General features: G+C 46.2%; 1 protein-coding gene across 3 annotated transcripts in view; it reads left to right on the top strand.

Annotated features, from left to right (window-relative positions):
• The window catches only part of LOC135916852 (cytochrome P450 3A2-like), a 50,406-nt gene extending 33,883 nt beyond the window's left edge, over positions 1 to 16,523 (top strand). For all 3 annotated transcript variants that reach the window (XM_065450281.2, XM_070522540.1, XM_065450280.1), the window contains 8 exons: positions 4,832 to 4,962; positions 5,573 to 5,684; positions 5,788 to 5,881; positions 6,784 to 6,892; positions 6,968 to 7,056; positions 7,348 to 7,488; positions 15,262 to 15,427; positions 16,354 to 16,523. In XM_065450281.2, coding sequence (XP_065306353.2) covers positions 4,832 to 4,962; positions 5,573 to 5,684; positions 5,788 to 5,881; positions 6,784 to 6,892; positions 6,968 to 7,056; positions 7,348 to 7,488; positions 15,262 to 15,427; positions 16,354 to 16,434 — 923 coding nt within the window. In that variant the 3' untranslated portion in view covers positions 16,435 to 16,523. The remainder of the gene's footprint in view (positions 1 to 4,831; positions 4,963 to 5,572; positions 5,685 to 5,787; positions 5,882 to 6,783; positions 6,893 to 6,967; positions 7,057 to 7,347; positions 7,489 to 15,261; positions 15,428 to 16,353) is intronic.
• Positions 16,524 to 17,012: the final 489 nt, after the last annotated feature.

Below are 17,012 nucleotides of genomic sequence, written 5' to 3'. Positions count from 1 at the left end.
TTTACTGGAGGTATTCAGAGACCTGGATTGGGAAGAATTGGGGATAAAAGTTAATGGAGAATACCTTAGTAACTTGCGATTCGCTGATGATATTGCCTTGCTTAGTAACTCAGGAGACCAATTGCAATGCATGCTCACTGACCTGGAGAGGCAAAGCAGAAGGGTGGGTCTAAAAATTAATCTGCAGAAAACTAAAGTAATGTTTAACAGTCTCAGAAGAGAACATCAATTTACAATAGGTAGCGAGGCACTGGAAGTGGTAAGCGAACACATCTACTTAGGGCAGTTAGTGACGGCGGATCCGGATCATGAGACGGAAATAATCAGAACGATAAGAGTGGGCTGGGATGCGTTTCGCAGGCATTCTCAGATCATGAACAGCAGGTTCCCATTATCCCTCAAGAGAAAAATGTACAATAGCTGTGTCTTACCAGTACTCACCTACGGGGCAGAAACCTGGAGGCTTACGAAAAGGGTTCTACTCAAATTGAGGACGACGCAACGAGCTATGGAAAGAATGATAGGTGTAACGTTAAGGGATAAGAAAACAGCAGATTCGGTGAGGGAACAAACGCGAGTTAATTACATCTTAGTTGGCATTGGCATATGTCTACCTGTCGAGCGCAGGGGCCGTCGGAGCATGCCAGACGCGACGCAGAGGCGATCTGTAGCAACTATCTCGCCCGTGATGTTCCTCCCGAACGAAATCCAGTATGATCGTGCGCAATTCTACTGCTTAAGGAAAACGAAGGTCTGTGTTATCCTGCATAGGCGCAGAGATTGAGATCGGTATGCAAGACCCGAGCGGAACTCCAGTGAGAAGGGCGAGAGGTCGCGGCAACGATAAGCACCTTCTACCGCTTATACGCAACCGTTTAATCTAGCCGAGCTCGAGCAACGACCAAGAACAACCTGTGTGGCCGATAATGACAATTACAGATAAGGAATCTGCATACGTGATGATGATGTGTCAAGGTGAAGAAGAGTCAGTCATGAGTCGCCCTCAGAATATATTTTTACGTGTGGACATACAAAGACGAAAGATGCTATTTACACGCTATTTACACGGGAGCCAGGCAGCCAGGCTTACACTCGCTCGTGCCAAGGGCACCGACCAACTTCTTCGTCGTTCTCGCAGCGGCTCGTCTTTTGAGCATCGCTCGATGATATCGTAATATTACCCCTCGGCGGCAAAAGCACCGTCACGGTGCTGTTAAATATCCAAGGGTCATGGAGAATTGTGGGGCTTGAGTCGGGCAACGTGGACAATGTAACTGGTTGTCACAGCGGAGGACGTAGTGGGCGCGGCTAGAACGATTTCATAGGTGACATCGGTCACTTTGCGTGTCACGCGATATGGGCCTGTGCAACAAGAAAGCCGTTTTTCACAAAGGCAGGCTTTACGCGATGGTGACCAAAGCAACACGAGGGCGCCGGCCACAAGATGGACATCACGGTGACGGAGGTCTTAGCGTTGTTTTTGCATGTCTTGAGACACTTGTAGACAAGCGCGTGCAAGTTGCCGAGCATAGTCAGCATGGACGATTGCATCATGGGCATAATCGCTAGTTGAAGCTGCGGCGGACGGAAGCACATTGTACAGTGGTAGCGCCGATTCGCGGTCATACAAGAGGTAAAAACGGGAGAAGCCAGCAGTTTCGAGACGGGAAGAGTTGTATGCAAAGATAATGTAAGGTAGAGCCAGGTCCCAGTCACGGTGGTCGTCTGAATCGTATTTGGATAGCATGTCTGAAAGGGTGCGGTTCAAACGCTCAGTGATGCCGTTCGTTTGGGGGTGGTAGGAGGTGGTAAATTTATGCTGTATTGAGCTGGCACGCATGATGTCGTCAATGACATTGGCCAAAAAGGTGTGGCCGCGGTCTGTAAGCAATTGACGCGGAGCACCATGCATCAAAATAATGTCATCTAGGAGGAAGTCTGCAACATCAGTTGCGCAACTGGTCTGAAGAGCACGGGTTACGGCGTAGCGGGTCGCGTAGTCCGCCGCGACTGCAATCCACTTGTTTCCTGATGTTGATTCCGGAAATGGGCCGAGAAGGTCCAAGCCCACACGATGGAAAGGCTCGGCAAAGATGTCGAGCGGCTACAGGTAACCAGCGGGGAGCAAGGCAGGCTTCTTGCGTCGTTGGCAAAGTTCACAAGCGGCGACGTAACGTCGTACGGAACGGGCAAGGCCCGGCCAGAAAAAACGGTGACGTACACGCTCATAGGTTCTAGATACGCCGAGGTTTCCTGCCGTTGGTGCGTCGTGAAGCTCTTTTGGAACGGTTGAGCGGAGGTGTTTAGGTAATACAAGCAGTAACTAAGAGCCTTCCAGATGAAGGTTATGATGGTACAGAGTACCGTCGCGGAGGACGAAGAGGCGCAGAGCAGCATCGGCCCGAGAGTGTTCAAAACGGCGGATGAATGCTCTGATGTAGGCGTCGCGGCATTGCTGGTCGGTGAAATGAAGCAGCCGGGATACAGAGAATACACAAGGAACACAGGCGATATTGGAGGAGACAGAGTCGTCAACAGGGTAACGCGACAAACTGTCAGCGTCTTGGTGCAGGCGACCAGACTTGTACACCACGGAATATGAAAATTCCTGTAGCCTCAAAGCCCATCGAGCAAGCCGGCCTGTAGGATCTTTTAGCGATGAGAGCCAGCATAGAGCATGATGGTCAGTGACTACGGAAAAAGGGTGACCGTAAAGGTAAGGACGGATCTGCGCAACCGCCCAGACAACCGCAACGCATTCGCGTTCTGTAATGGAATAGTTGCGCTCCGATAGTGCTAGGTGGCGGCTCGCGTAAGCATAACGCGATCCTTGCAATGCTGACGCTGGCCGAAGACGGCTACGCCATAACCGCCATGACCAAGATATATATATATATATATATATATATATATATATATATATATATATATATATATATATATATATACATATTGTTACCAGTAAGCACATCTGGAAAGCAAGATTGTTAATTTCAGGAATTGTAGACAATTGCGTTCGGGACCTCCTACCCAATAACCCTTCGCGACGGAATCAGAGGACACATATCGCGGGGTATCCAGATAGCTGAAATGACGGAAAGCTCTTTAATTTTCACCGGTTTATCGATGACATTCGACCGATAGAGTGCTCTGGCCACTTTTCACGCGTTGCACCCCATACTGAATAGAATATACAAAAGCAATGCCAAACTTTCTTTGCCTCTTCGATTATTCGACGTCTATTCGACTTCAGTTGCTGCTATCATGGAGGCTGTGACGGAGTTTGGGTTCAGAATACGTATTCTTTACGTGGCCAGAGCACGGAAGAGGGGAAATGCGACATTAGAAAGCATGCACCGTTTGATGTTTATGAGAAGTATCCAACGCGACCTCCTTGGACACGTGCTCAATGCCCTCTGGGGCTGCCTTGTCATCGCTACAGTGTCCTCATGAGTTGCCTGGCTGCCGCCACAGTGACTTCTGAACGGCTGAAACACGTCCGAGATCTTTCCAAAAACACGGCAGAAGCTGAAACGCTTACCTGTGCACTCACCCTCAACAGTGCTGAAAGGAGGTAGAGAGAAGGCAAATATTGAGTAGAGCCGACACAGTCGTGAAACAAGTGAGCAACACCTTTGCCACATTTAGCACATGGCAGCATGCACACACGAGGTGAGCGCGGGACTTGGGACAAACGCATGAGAAAGAGCGCCTCGTACAGCGTCTCACCAATTAATGAAACGCTAATAACAGGCATGGCAGCGGTTGTAGGTGAACTAGAGGAATGCACATTTGAAGTAGACTATGGTGCGTTCTACCATTCTTAAGGTATTTTAAACACTTGCTTTCTGTCTCTCTGTCGGTCCATCCGTCCCTCCGTCCATCCGTGCGTCGGCTCGTCTTTATGCCTATCTGTCTGTATGTCGAACCATTTTCTCACCAAACCAACCAATCATCGTACCAACATACGTCTCTAGGTACCTGATCGTGGGTATGTGCTGCTCTTTAGTAAACTTCTTCACGTGTACCTGAGTCCCTTAGTATGTGCCATTAAATACGTGTCTTTGTACAGCGGACGCACAAGCACTCAGTATGTGCCACCGGTTATGTTTCTCTATTTAGTGGACCCTTTCTATGCTTACTAGAGTCACCGGGTGTATAAAAGTGGGTAGGTGCACCTTTTCATCAACAAGACAATTGCGTCCCGTACTGGAGAGAATTGAAGCCACTTCATAGACTCTATTCAACCTTTTCTCCTTATATAGTCAACTGCGCACCACGGCGAGACTTCGCGGTGGTGGTGTTATATGGCACAGCGTGTCCCGAGTGAATCGCCAGAAAGAAGCCCTGCTGCCTAAACGCATCATACATGACGTTGTCGCGCCTCTACGGTGGCAATACAGTGTGTCATTGCATTGCCTCAGTGCTAATTAAATTAGCGTAGACGTTCATAGTGGCGTGGGCTCAGCCGCATCTTTTTTTAAGAAGGAACCGTGCAAGTTTGTCCACGCGGACAAGTGAAACACGCCGAGCCGAAGCGAAGCCGTATTGGAGCAGGCCACGTAAAGGAGACTCTACACAAGCGTCCACCCGTGTACTACGTACGCAGCCGTTATGTGTACTACGTAGGCAAACGCTTGTGGTGAACGCAAGGGAAGATGTAACCCCTCGTCACAATTCCCTTATGCGGTAAAGATCGAAGCGAACTATTGTCACTCCACACAAACAGAGCAGAAAGCTTCATTTACATCGATTCTTACAGCGCGAAAGTTCTGCAGGTTTTTTTTTCTTATTCCTATTTGTACCCAATGATCTTGTCGATTTCTTACAGTGTGCTTCCCCGAGTTTGCCCCCATATGGAAAGTAGTCATATCGTATACTTCGGGGCTCAAGAAGAACGCCACAGACAGGATGATTGATGAAATCTCTCCTATCGTACAATTCCGTCGTGGAAACCGCGAGGTAGGCCTTCTCAATCGTTCAGGCGTGGTTGATGTTTAAGTTCCTGATCCTTCTGCGGAAGCACGTATGTTTGGTGACCAGCTCAATTTCACAAAAAACAACATGCGATGGCCATTCATGTCAGCAAGTTGTAAGAGTTAGCTTGCAAATACCTTCGGCATCCTGTCAATAAATTTATAACGCAGACAATCAAGTAACGCTTATATAATAGTTTCCACCGAGATCTGTGAACTCGCAGGGTTGTTGCTAATTGCGAGATACGCACATAATTAGAAGCCTAGCTTTGACGGCGACGAAAAGGGTATAATAAAAGCTTAAATAACGAGCTTTGAATAAAGCTTGGTATTGCGCTATGCAGCCGCGCATTTCATCGGGTCAGTTAACATGGCAGCCAATGGAACCAGCGGCAGCTGTGTGGTAGATTCATTAAAGTATCATTGATCAGCAGTCATCCATGGTGCCATCAATGTGTAAGGTACATCCAAGGCTAACTTACCTAGGGTCGCGGAAGATTAACATGTCCTGAAGCTCGATGACGACTGCACCGGATCTTACGATGTTAGGCTTGTCAAAATGTGTTCATTGAATCGCCTTTTTTATATGACTTTAGAACGGCAGAAGCGATCTCCTGCAGCTGATGCTCAATGCAGAAGTCGAGGATGAAGCCCCCATCGACGTCAATTTTCTCACGACTTCAGTCGATGCAGATAGAAGGCAGGAAGGTAAAGCTGACAGCTGCCTATTGCTCATAGCGTAGCTGATTATTGAATAAGTGGTTTAATCGTGACATATGGCAATGAATTTCTTCTCTGCTATATCCTTCAGAAAGCCAGCCCGCCAAAGTAAACAACAGCTGGAAGAAGCGTTTTCTATCAAATGCGGAAGTTTTGGCAAACTGCATCTCCTTCTTCGCAGCAGGGTGAGAATGCAAGAGGTGGCTGTTTGCTAACTATTGTATTAAAACAATGATCCTCAGTATTGCAATGTGCTCTGGAAAAAATGCATCTCACTGTGAGAAAACAATGTATAAAGTGCCGTGGTAGACATTTAAGGACCAACATAAATTCGCTTTCTAGGAAGACATGGAAACACAGCGCACCGTCGTTTTCATGCAAACTATGCTGACTCCAAACGCGATATTTCTTGAGGTTGAAAATTCTTCATTTTCTTTGCGTGTTGTGTGAGCAGTTTATTCGAACACTCGGCTAGAATGGGAAGTACCGTAGCAACACGACGAGCAATTACGCAACCTCAAGTGCCTCCAGGTATGGCCTTTTCCTCAAACAGTCGGCCTCTTGTCGGCCTCTTGTGGTTTGCGACCAGAGATGACAATGGGCAATAGTATATACCAAATTAGGGCTGCTGTAATCAACTGCTGATTCGTCTGCTGCAAACACTGCATGATATATATATATAACAACCAAGTGTGAACAGCGATAATGAATACACATCTTCCATGGAAGGTATAACATCAGTGCAGGCCTACATTTCATCACAAAAATTATTTGCTCTTGTCGCCCAGAAAAATTTCCAGTAACTTTATTGCTTGCTCCCGTACTATGACCACATATTACAACTTCTGTATAGCGCACGGATAAATTTTATTACTTTGATTTCCGCCAGAGGCTTCAATTCGCGCACACTATAATTACATCAACTACAGAAATTTATTAAACTTGCTGTCCGTCACAATGTTCCTCTACAAATATTACTTGGTCCAAGAAAGGCGAGAATAGGATGCGTCAAATTTCAGGTTTTACCCTAATATGTCCGTCTTGCTTATTGAAATCGCTGCAGCGTTAATGCACAAGTAAATTACAGGTTCGAGACGACAGCCACAGCTCTGGCGTATGCAGCCTATCTTCTGGCAAAACACCGAGATATTCAAGGCCGCCTTCGAAAAGAAGTCCTTGGCGTCCTCAAAAGAGATGTACAACATATTCATAATTCTCGGTGCCATTCTTTATTTGTCATGTGAGCCTAATTGAAAAACATGACGTTTCAGGGGATTTTTACGTACGACAATGTTTTCAGCATGAAATACATGGACCAAGTTTTATCCGAATCGCTTCGTCTTTATGCGCCCATCAGAGGGTGAGTAACGCCTTCACAAGAAAGCACTGTCCTTTTTTTAACGCAATTCATCGAAGCAGAATCTTTTGGCATTCGTGGCCATTTTGTTTCATAAGAAGGCGAAAATATTCTGAAGATGCCACTATCCCACATTTATCAACTTCCTGTTTGATATTCCACCAAGCCATAAAATATTCTTTCTATGCACCTATATCACACCAAATTGTGGTATCAGTGCAGCTCATAAACGTTTTTGCTGCTTTCAATTTCGTAAACTGTAATGAATGACATCAGGTTATCTCTGCTCAACAGCTTCACAACAAGAGGATGTGCCGCAGACTATGCCTACAAGGGTATCACTATACCTGCTGGAACCAACATCCTTATTCCCAACTACCACATACACCATGACCCAGAGTTTTGGAAGCAACACGAGATTTTCGATCCTGAAAGGTGGTTATCCTTCTCCTATATTAGTCGCATGTGTTCAAAAAAAAAACACCGATGTCGGTCATTTGGGTACATATTAGTGAAACGGGCTTAGTGACTAACCCTTCGGAAGAGCTCATCCCATGGAATCGAGATGTCTATAAAAGCGTTGCTGAATCAGGCCGATAAAAGCCTTTGCGAACGAAGGAAATCATTGTTGCAACTTCTGTATGTCACTACTACAGCTGTTTTAAGTAAGGTAATATGTCCGGCCTCACGATCAGCTTGAATGTTTTCTTAGCAGATCAAGCATAAGAACATCGCTGTGAATACTAGCACTGGTGCAGGGCGCAGAACTCTTATGTCTTGGGAAATTTTGGAGTTACTGGGGTGGTTGACTGAACGTACGTGAAGCACTACTGCGGTTCTATAATGTAAAACTACGGCAATCTGCTTTTATACCAGATTTCTGACGTCAGACCCACGCAACCACCAGGCAGAAACCCGCAGCGTTAATTTTCTTACGTAATCGGCAGACAATAGGCAAGGTTCACGAAGAAACAGAGAGGGATTTGGTGGGGACGAACTAGCGCGTGAAAGTAGGGAAGCCGATGAGGAAGGTGGTACCGGCATCTGCGATGGGCCCACTTTGCCTGGCCTAGGTTGCAACAGCTCGCCGAAAATCGCACCGGCAAGCAACGAACGTTACAGGTGCCACTAAAATAAATTCTTAGCAAAGGAAAGTTGGCAGAACGACGTCGCCTACTTTGGGGAACTTAAACTACGCTAGGGACGAGGCACTGAAGTAGAATTCAGCACCATCATTCCTCTATCTTTTACTTCAGCGTCACGTCTCTAGCGCAGTGTAAGTTCCCAAAATATATCTTACCAAGTAACCTCCCCAACGCACTCTCCTTGATGACGCATGCTTGCCGAAGTGGCTCGACATGTTACACTGCTAGGCGAAAGTTTTTATTTACTCAAGGGGAGCGCTTCGATCAATATAGTGTTCAGAAATGTCCCATTTTCGTTCTTCATTTTTTTCTCATAATCCTATGTAGAAAAATTATTTCACGTGGGAAAACTGTGAGCAACGACGTTTTGAGTGCTTTCAGTGAGTGTTGCATGCTTTTTCACGGGTCCAAATTGCCTATTTTTCGGAAACGAGGACTTTTTCGACGCCCGCTCACTCACGCAAGCCAACCACGTCTAGGCCTAGCCCGAATATGGACCCAGCGTGGAAGCTCCTTGCTCACGTAAGAATAAAGATGCCGAAAAGTTGAACAGTAGACCCTCCAAAGTGCAGACATCGCGATGAGCAAAGTGCGTTGAGAGCGTCAAATTGTCGAGTGAACGCCGAGCTCTGGCCCAAGACCCCCAGGCGCGTCACTCGAACGAGGAAGCCAGGAGGAGGGAGTCGCAAGTGAACGACCAAATGAATATTCAGGATTGAAGCGAGGACAAAAAGGATGATTACAACGACGAATACAATGGGCAGGACAACGGAATTGTAGAATGGTCTTTGTTCACTAAGCAGAAACCAAACAGAAAAGTCAAGCTTGAACACTTTCGCCTCACACGGGTAAGTTGACATCATTTTGCACTCTCGGTGAGGCCTCTTTACAAGATACACGTGCACGACATACCTAAACAGGCGATAACAGCAGCAGTAGAGATGACGACAAAAAGTTGGGAACACGTAGAATTACCGATTTTCCACTACGACTCTATAGCGAACCACATAAAGGTTACCGCCATGGACGAAGAACACGTGGAGAGGCTTGCGGTGCTGACTCGACTGGCTGAGAAAGTGAGTGGTGTCGTTCGCTTGAATGAAGTCTCAATTGAAAGAACGCCAACGCAGAAGGTCTGAAAGAGCCGGGGGTCATCAAGGTGCGTCCCGGCCAGACCATCGAATATATCAAGGATCACTTGAGGTGCAAGACTGCAACTATCCTAAGGCATGGCAGCTCGGGAAGACAAACATGCTGCTAATGACTTTTAACACGGAATCTCTCCAAAAACAGGCTCCTATTCGACTATGATATCACAAGCGTTCACGAGTACAGGCCGAAGAATATAGCCTGCTATACGTGTCACAGGATTGGGACACATTGTGATGTATTACCCCTCAGACGAACTTTGTAAACAGTGCGGTACGAAGCATCCTGAACGCAAGGAATGCGACGAACATTCTGTGTTGCATGCCAGCAACAGGGCCATATATAGCAAGGTTCAGCTTCCTCTATCCGCGGGCCGAAACAGGCTAAGAAAGTCGTGGAGAACGTAGCAGATGGTCAGAGGACAGGGACTTGGTCTGAAGAAGTACTGGCGGGAACGTCCGAATAGCTTACGCTTCCCACTGACTATGAACAACCAATAAAATAACTAAGAAAGGAAAGTAATCGACTTGAGCACACTGCTGCAGCAAATACTCGCACCACTACTACCAGAGCAAAGATATGTGCAGCAACCACTCACGCCACGGCAATGTGAATCAGAAACGAAGGTGAATCAGAGATGCCGGTAGACGGAGGAATACGTGCGCTTTCGAGCAGTCGGATCGGCCGATCAGTTAGCCGTAATGCGCTGCGACTATACAGCCCCAGCGGAATCGGGCACCGTCAGTGTCAAAACTACCCACAGCCTAAGGTTGGCCGTATGCGCAGGAAAGACATAATGACTAATGTAAGAAAGTCACATTAACACCCAGCGACTCGCAAAGAACTTACGGGAGGAATTTGAGACATTCACAATTGAATACAAGCAAAAGTCCAAGCAATATTCACGCAAATTCAGAGAAATATACCACAGAAACACGAATAAACTAAAACACGTAAGTAAGCAGATGAATGATGACCGCAAGACCTGTATGCATCCAATGAAACTGTCGGAGATTTAGGCAGAATGAAGCGACACTGAAGGAACCAATGCAAAATTTAAAACCCCTTGTCGTGCTGCTATGCGAGAAAAGGGGACCTTGTACTATTCAAGGTTATCTAACCTTTCAAGGTGCTTGAATGCTACACCAGAGCAAAGGAAAACATCAAGCACAAAGCCAAGCTGGTCTGTTAGACACGATTCCATGGCAACTCAACTGCAAATTTGTGTTACAATTTCACAGAAAATATGGCAGTAAAGCTGCTCTCGTGAAGCCACCGACCAATGGCTGCAGTCTGCGCATTCTACAGATCCCTAACGGACAGCGACCGCAACAAACCCTACGAAAGGCTCGGGAAGTTGCAGGCACAAGCCGGAGGCCTTCCCATTCTAGTGGCAGAAGATTCTAACTCCCCGCACGAAATCGGCGCTACGCCAAACTAATCCGAGAGGGCGTACACTACACGGTACTCTTAAAATGTCAACTCTGTACATATGCAGCGTAGCAGAAACATGAACCCCCGTAAGGCTACACGCGCAACAACAGCAAATAACACCGCATTTGACACTAGCCACTCCAGAGCTCATAAATCAATGGGAAGTCGAATTAAAGACTTGGCGAAATGACCATTTACCAATAGTTATCACGACCACTCACAAAATACTCAACAGAGGAAGGAAACTGCATTTTTTGAGTGGACAAAATTGCGAGTGGCTTTCGAACAATTGAGCCCTATGATCGCGGATGCCAGAGCAGAAACTATTCACAGAAACTGTTCGAGGCGATGGCACCACAACTGACATGAACATGCACCTTGCAAGCCTATGGTGGAAGGTCAACTGTTTGAGAGGGCAATCCCGGTATAAAGAAAAGCTTCACAAAGATGTCATGCGCCATGAACATAAATATCGGGTCATTAAGGAACACGAACAACATCTAGAAGCAGATGCATGGCAAAGTACGTGCGCGATGCTTGGCCGCAAGCCCGGCCTAGAAAGGATATGGTAGATAATGAGGCGCCTGCTTCGCCGAAAGAAAAGCGTGCCCCCTATCGCGGAACTCGTTTTGCGAGAAGAGCCTGCAGTGCCGGAAAACCGACTCATTCACGCTTTCTTCTCGCATGCTGCCGAAAGGCCTCCCGAACGGCTGCCTCCTGGCACAAGAGACGATGCGAAAGCGGAGCTGTACACACGCTTTACGCTTGGTGAGCTATTCGTGACCCTCCCACAAGCTAAGAGGAAGTCTGCTTCCTGGCACGATGGATCGACTCGGCAAGAACATAGAAGGCTAAGCAATGAAGCTCAAGAACAGCTCTTAACAATTTTCAATGAATACTGGTAATCAGGAGTAGTGCCAGATTCACTAAAAGTATCTCTCATCTACTCGATACCGAAGCCAGGCAAAGACATCAAAAAACAATTATTCTATCCCCCATTGCTTTAATGTTACCTGTCTGCAAACTGGTAGAGATGATGCCAAACATTAGAAAAGAGCACTACATCAAATTCGTACAATCTTGTTTGCGCCTTGCGCAGGCAAAATTTCGTCCAACCATGGGCACGCATGACTGCCTATGGTTGCTCCGGAGAATGACCGATGACTAGTCTCGCAAACAGGTGCCAGACTATTTTGATGAAGTAGATATGCGTAACGCATAAACAATGTCAAACAAGAGGCCATCCTACAGGAATTGGCAGCCAGGTACCCTAGCCAAAAAGCACACAAGTGATCCGTAGCTTCCTTCAAAGCAAAACAATCCAGCTTAAGGGCAGCGCACGGGGATGGAGTCCGAACACCTAGTCTTGGATAGCGGAATACCCCAGGGCGCCATCCTCGGGCCTATGCTGTTCAATATGGCCACGACATTGGAGGCATCTTGTGGGAATAACGTCTTCAGCATGACCCTCGGCCCTCTTTAGTATTTACACGGTCGATATCAAAATATGGACGCAAGCGGTAGATTATTTCGACGAGCGGAGCGTGCGAATGTAACTGCGAGCAGCGATCCCCAGCATTACCGAAACTTCAGATAACCTCGGACTGCAACTGTCGCCAGAGAAGACGGAACTGATCGCGTAGACGAAAAAAAAGCAACTAATCTGAGCAAGCAGATTACGTTATACATCGGCCAAACTGGTATTACGCCGACCAATAGACAAACTTAAGATCCTGACAGCACAGATAGCTAGCTGCAACAGCCCTCAGCAAAGGATTCGCATACTGAAGCAAATATGAATGCCGCTGTTGCACATGGTTTGATGAATATCAAGCAAATATGGTGAAGCGCGTCGGAAAGCGCACGAAACGCTCGCAAATGCAGCCGTGATTGGAAGCATTCTTTACGAGGCACCCGTGTACGACTTCTCTGAACGAAATTTCTGGGACATCGAAAAGTTACACAGGGCCACCCTTCCTGTGATCACTGGGCCAGCTAAGCGCACGAGGAACGAGGACCTACTCAAGCGCGTAGCAATACTACCCATACGGGGCCTAATGACTGGAGCGCGAGTTCGAATGCGATCCCTGTTGCAAAACACGACTAAAGGAAAACAGATCATAGCCTAGGATAAACAAGACCACGCCAGGCAGGCCAATGCCACCATTACAAACACCACAGACCATACGGAGGCAACAATGCCATATCGCCAGACGAAACACAGAAGAGAATCGCACAAAAAACTTCGAAGCACGCCACTTACATCTACACGGGCGCTGCAATTTTAAACAATACAGCCAGCATGGCCGGGGTTAGCTGATCTGCACCCCAACGGCATGGCTATCATACATGTCAGCTTTAAGGGTGTGCAACCATGCAGGCAGAACCCTCTGACATATGGGGAGTGGTCAACAACATTCCCATTGACATGGGGGACATTGTAGGGAAGAGTGTGTGAAATCAATAGCCTGCGCATCGTACGAAGCGATGACCGAATTGACAGCGCCTAGGACAGTTGAAGCTATGGCCAACGACACTGGAAGAGAGATAAAGAGAATACACGACAATTGCACAAGTGTTGGAATGCTATGGATACAGGGGCATGCTGGTACGGATGGGTGAAACGCAGCTCCTTACGCAGTTGCCGCACGGACGGGTGGGCTTGAACATACGTAAACCACCCCACACATCATTTCCTCGCCAAACGCTGCGGACCGCAATCCATACCTGGAACAATGGGCCGAAGGCTCTCCTAGCAGAGCACTGATACATTACATTGACACCAAAATAACAGCAGACAGAAACAGAGACTATTAGAAGGTACAACAGTGCGCGTGTTTGACGCCAAGGGCGGGCTTACTTGCATAGAAAAGGCTTCCTTCAACAAAGCTATGGCCAACACTGCATATACACCACACATACTTTGTAAATGGCACCAAATCAGAGAAGCTGCGATTGGGAACACTTACACCCGATGCAAACGTTATCAGGAGTCATGAAGAGCATATTTACAGCATCTCATTTGGAGCAGCGCAATTTTTTCACAAGGGAGCTCCGACACTGAACACTTACTGCGCGAAGATATTCGAATCTTAAGTAACCGAATACAAACTAACGCTGAAAGACTGAAATCTATCACGATATATGGCAGGCAATGTGGTCTGTTTTATCTAGTGTAGGAGGAGTCGACCAACCCGTGCGAGAGCGATTGAAAGGAACATGCTCCGAATAATATCAGAGCCTGCATAAGGCGGAAGATCAAAGACAAGACTGAGATGACGATGCGCCTCAGCCAACAATCCGGCAACCTAGGTTCTTTTCCTACCTTATCCCCAACAACGGCCGAGAGCCGTCCCATTCGCTAAATTAAAGGCTTTATTCATTCGTTATACTTAAATACATCCTTTTTGCCGGCAGCTGCAAGTTTCGAGTGCCAGAGCGATTGGCGTAGACTCCCCCTTTCAGAAAGGGGCAGTCTCCGGCTTTGCGCTGAAGGTTCCCACTTTTTCAAAACTAATAAAGCATCTTTAATGCGTACACGTCGCTTTCACGTGGCGAGTTGTCCCAGTTTTCTGAAGTCGTAAGACAGAGAGGCCATGTGGGTGCTGCCCGAAATTTTTGACCGAAAAATACCGTAGTGCTATTGGTGACGAAAGAGTAAATTAGGACTTATTGGTTTTTGTTATCTTAGGACTAATTATCTATAACCAGGGGGTGCACGTCTTATCATATGGGGAGTTTTGACAGTTCTTGTAGCATGGCCTGATACACAGGCGAACTAGGGGTGAACCAAAAATATATTGAATACCTATGCAGCTACGGTCGGAGAAATGCAATATAAATAATTTTGGATATCTTTCCATTGATGCGCTATGGGTATTCAAGGCAATGACCTTCGATCACTACGCATGCTCTTTGAGCGAAATGACTTGCTCAGAAGAGATACTACTCTATATCTGTGCTACGGCCATTGCACTCTGGCCTTCTCAGTTCCATTTGTCGTGCTGTTCGTGAGATATTAGCGCGTACTTCCCAAAACGACCTTGCTCTAAAACTGTGTATTGCAGCCAATTGTGATGTTAGACATTTAATTTGTGAACTCAACCGGTAAATATCTAAGGCAACTAACAATCCGAAACATTTTGCAAATGCGGCCGCTTGAATATACAACGCCAAGAGCTCTATTCATCAATTCAGTCCGGTAGCTAATGGAAGAAAGCATTTCATCCCTGATAAGTTAAGCTATTAGCGTCGCTTTACCCAAACCATAATATCTTAGAACAAAACATTCAAGAAATATGCTACATTCAATGTTTTCAGAAAGAAATGGAATGGAAGCTTTTGACGAATATCGCTTTCAGCCGGTAAACTAGATATCGCTACACGGAAACGTTTCTTGGTAAGAAACCTTTGTTTCATGAGTGCAACAATGATGTATTTTTCAATCTTATTTGCACTCCTTGCCTCAAACTCTTTGCAGATTCAATCCTGAAAACAAAGGCCTGGTAGATCCTGCGGCGTACCAACCTTTTGGTCAAGGCCCTCGGAATTGCGTCGGCATGCGCTTCGCTCAGTTTGAGATAAAACTCACAATGGCCAAGCTCATGGCAAAGTACAAGCTCGCTCTGGATGACCGTCACCTTAAGGTGCCCGCTTCATCGTGAAATATTCGGCAAAAGTTGCAACAGAAAGCCAAACACCCTTTTGTTTCTATCGAGGAGAACTAAAATACAATAATTCAGAACTGATATTCGTTAGGTATGAATACGGCTTATATTAACTAAAAGTCTGTATTCTCTATATAATTGATATATCTATGCTAACTTGAGCTCCGTATTCAATGTATAGACGCGTCCACTAGCAAATATTATTGCCGTAAGCTTCTCTGTCTATATTGCTCCATTATCATAATTAGTGGAATGAGGTGATCAAGCGAGGTATATCCCTAGAGCCAACATACGACACGTTCTCTTCTGTGTATCAGGACAATGACGCAAAGATGTCCCCATGCCAAACGATAGATCCAGCGACATTCTTTGTTTCACCACTACACGTAGCGGTAATACACTGGGTATAGAGTTGCGCAGTTCAGCTCAGTATCCTGTGTTCGATCCCTGTCACGTAAGCCATGGTTTGATGGGGACGAACTGCGAAAGGCGCTCGTAAAGTTAGATTTTGCTTGAAGTAAAAGAACCCCAGGTGGTCAAGTTTACTGCGCGGGAGCTCACTATGACGTGTGCATTATAAACATTTGCGGATTTTTACCCGAAGTGCACGAATTTCATTATTCAACATCTTTTACTGTGGAGTATTATGTATTGAATGTAGTGCTATGTAACCATGTACCTCGAGCATGACCATTGCAAAAGATTGATTTCGCTACTTGACCACTGTTCGCTCTTTCGTCTCAAGTTCCATGGATATTTATCTCGTCTTAGAAATTGAATATACTAGTGCTTAAAAAAAGTTCCATTATCACTGTGGCATCAGCATTGCTCAACTTGTTTCATTCTGACTATGGTGGGTAAATGTGAAATTTGTGCAGTAATCCACCCACTGTTTATTATTGCAGGAGAATGCATTGAAGCTTGAATCTACCTTCGTATTGGCCTACCCTAAGGACGGCATATGGCTCAAGCTTGAAGAAATATGAAGATCGGATCCTCATTTTCCTTGGAGTCAAGCGATCATCCGACACTGAGTATTTAGGACAGACGTGCGCTTGATTACATCCTACTGAATTTCAGCAAATACACTAACCTAATTGTACTGAATATTATGGGCGTTATTTGCATACGTTGGCATAGTTAGCATAATTCATGCACTTCCTGAGATCTATCTATCTATCTATCTATCTATCTATCTATCTATCTATCTATCTATCTATCTATCTATCTATCTATCTATCTATCTATCTATCTATCTATCTATCTATCTATCTATCTATCTATATGTCTGTCTGTCTGTCTGTCTGTCTGTCTGTCTGTCTGTCTGTCTGTCTGTCTGTCTGTCTGTCTGTCTGTCTGTTTGTCTGTCTGTGAATTTCTGTCTACCGGTCTGTCTATGTGTCTGTCTATCTGTCCAGCGCTTTAACGCCACCTATACCAACCAAAGCTTTAACAGGTCACGCCACAAATGCGCTAGGTATGTCCCACTTTTCAATGGACGTCTTTAACACGAACCGTATAGCAAACTGCGCCATGAAGGCAGTGGGTACGTGCCTCTCTTCAT

The sequence above is a fragment of the Dermacentor albipictus genome, chromosome 7 (assembly GCF_038994185.2).
Source record: "Dermacentor albipictus isolate Rhodes 1998 colony chromosome 7, USDA_Dalb.pri_finalv2, whole genome shotgun sequence".
NCBI classification, from domain to species: Eukaryota; Metazoa; Arthropoda; class Arachnida; order Ixodida; family Ixodidae; genus Dermacentor; species Dermacentor albipictus.
The sequence above is the reverse complement of the archived record's forward strand: the minus strand, read 5'-3'. Positions and strand labels throughout refer to the sequence as shown.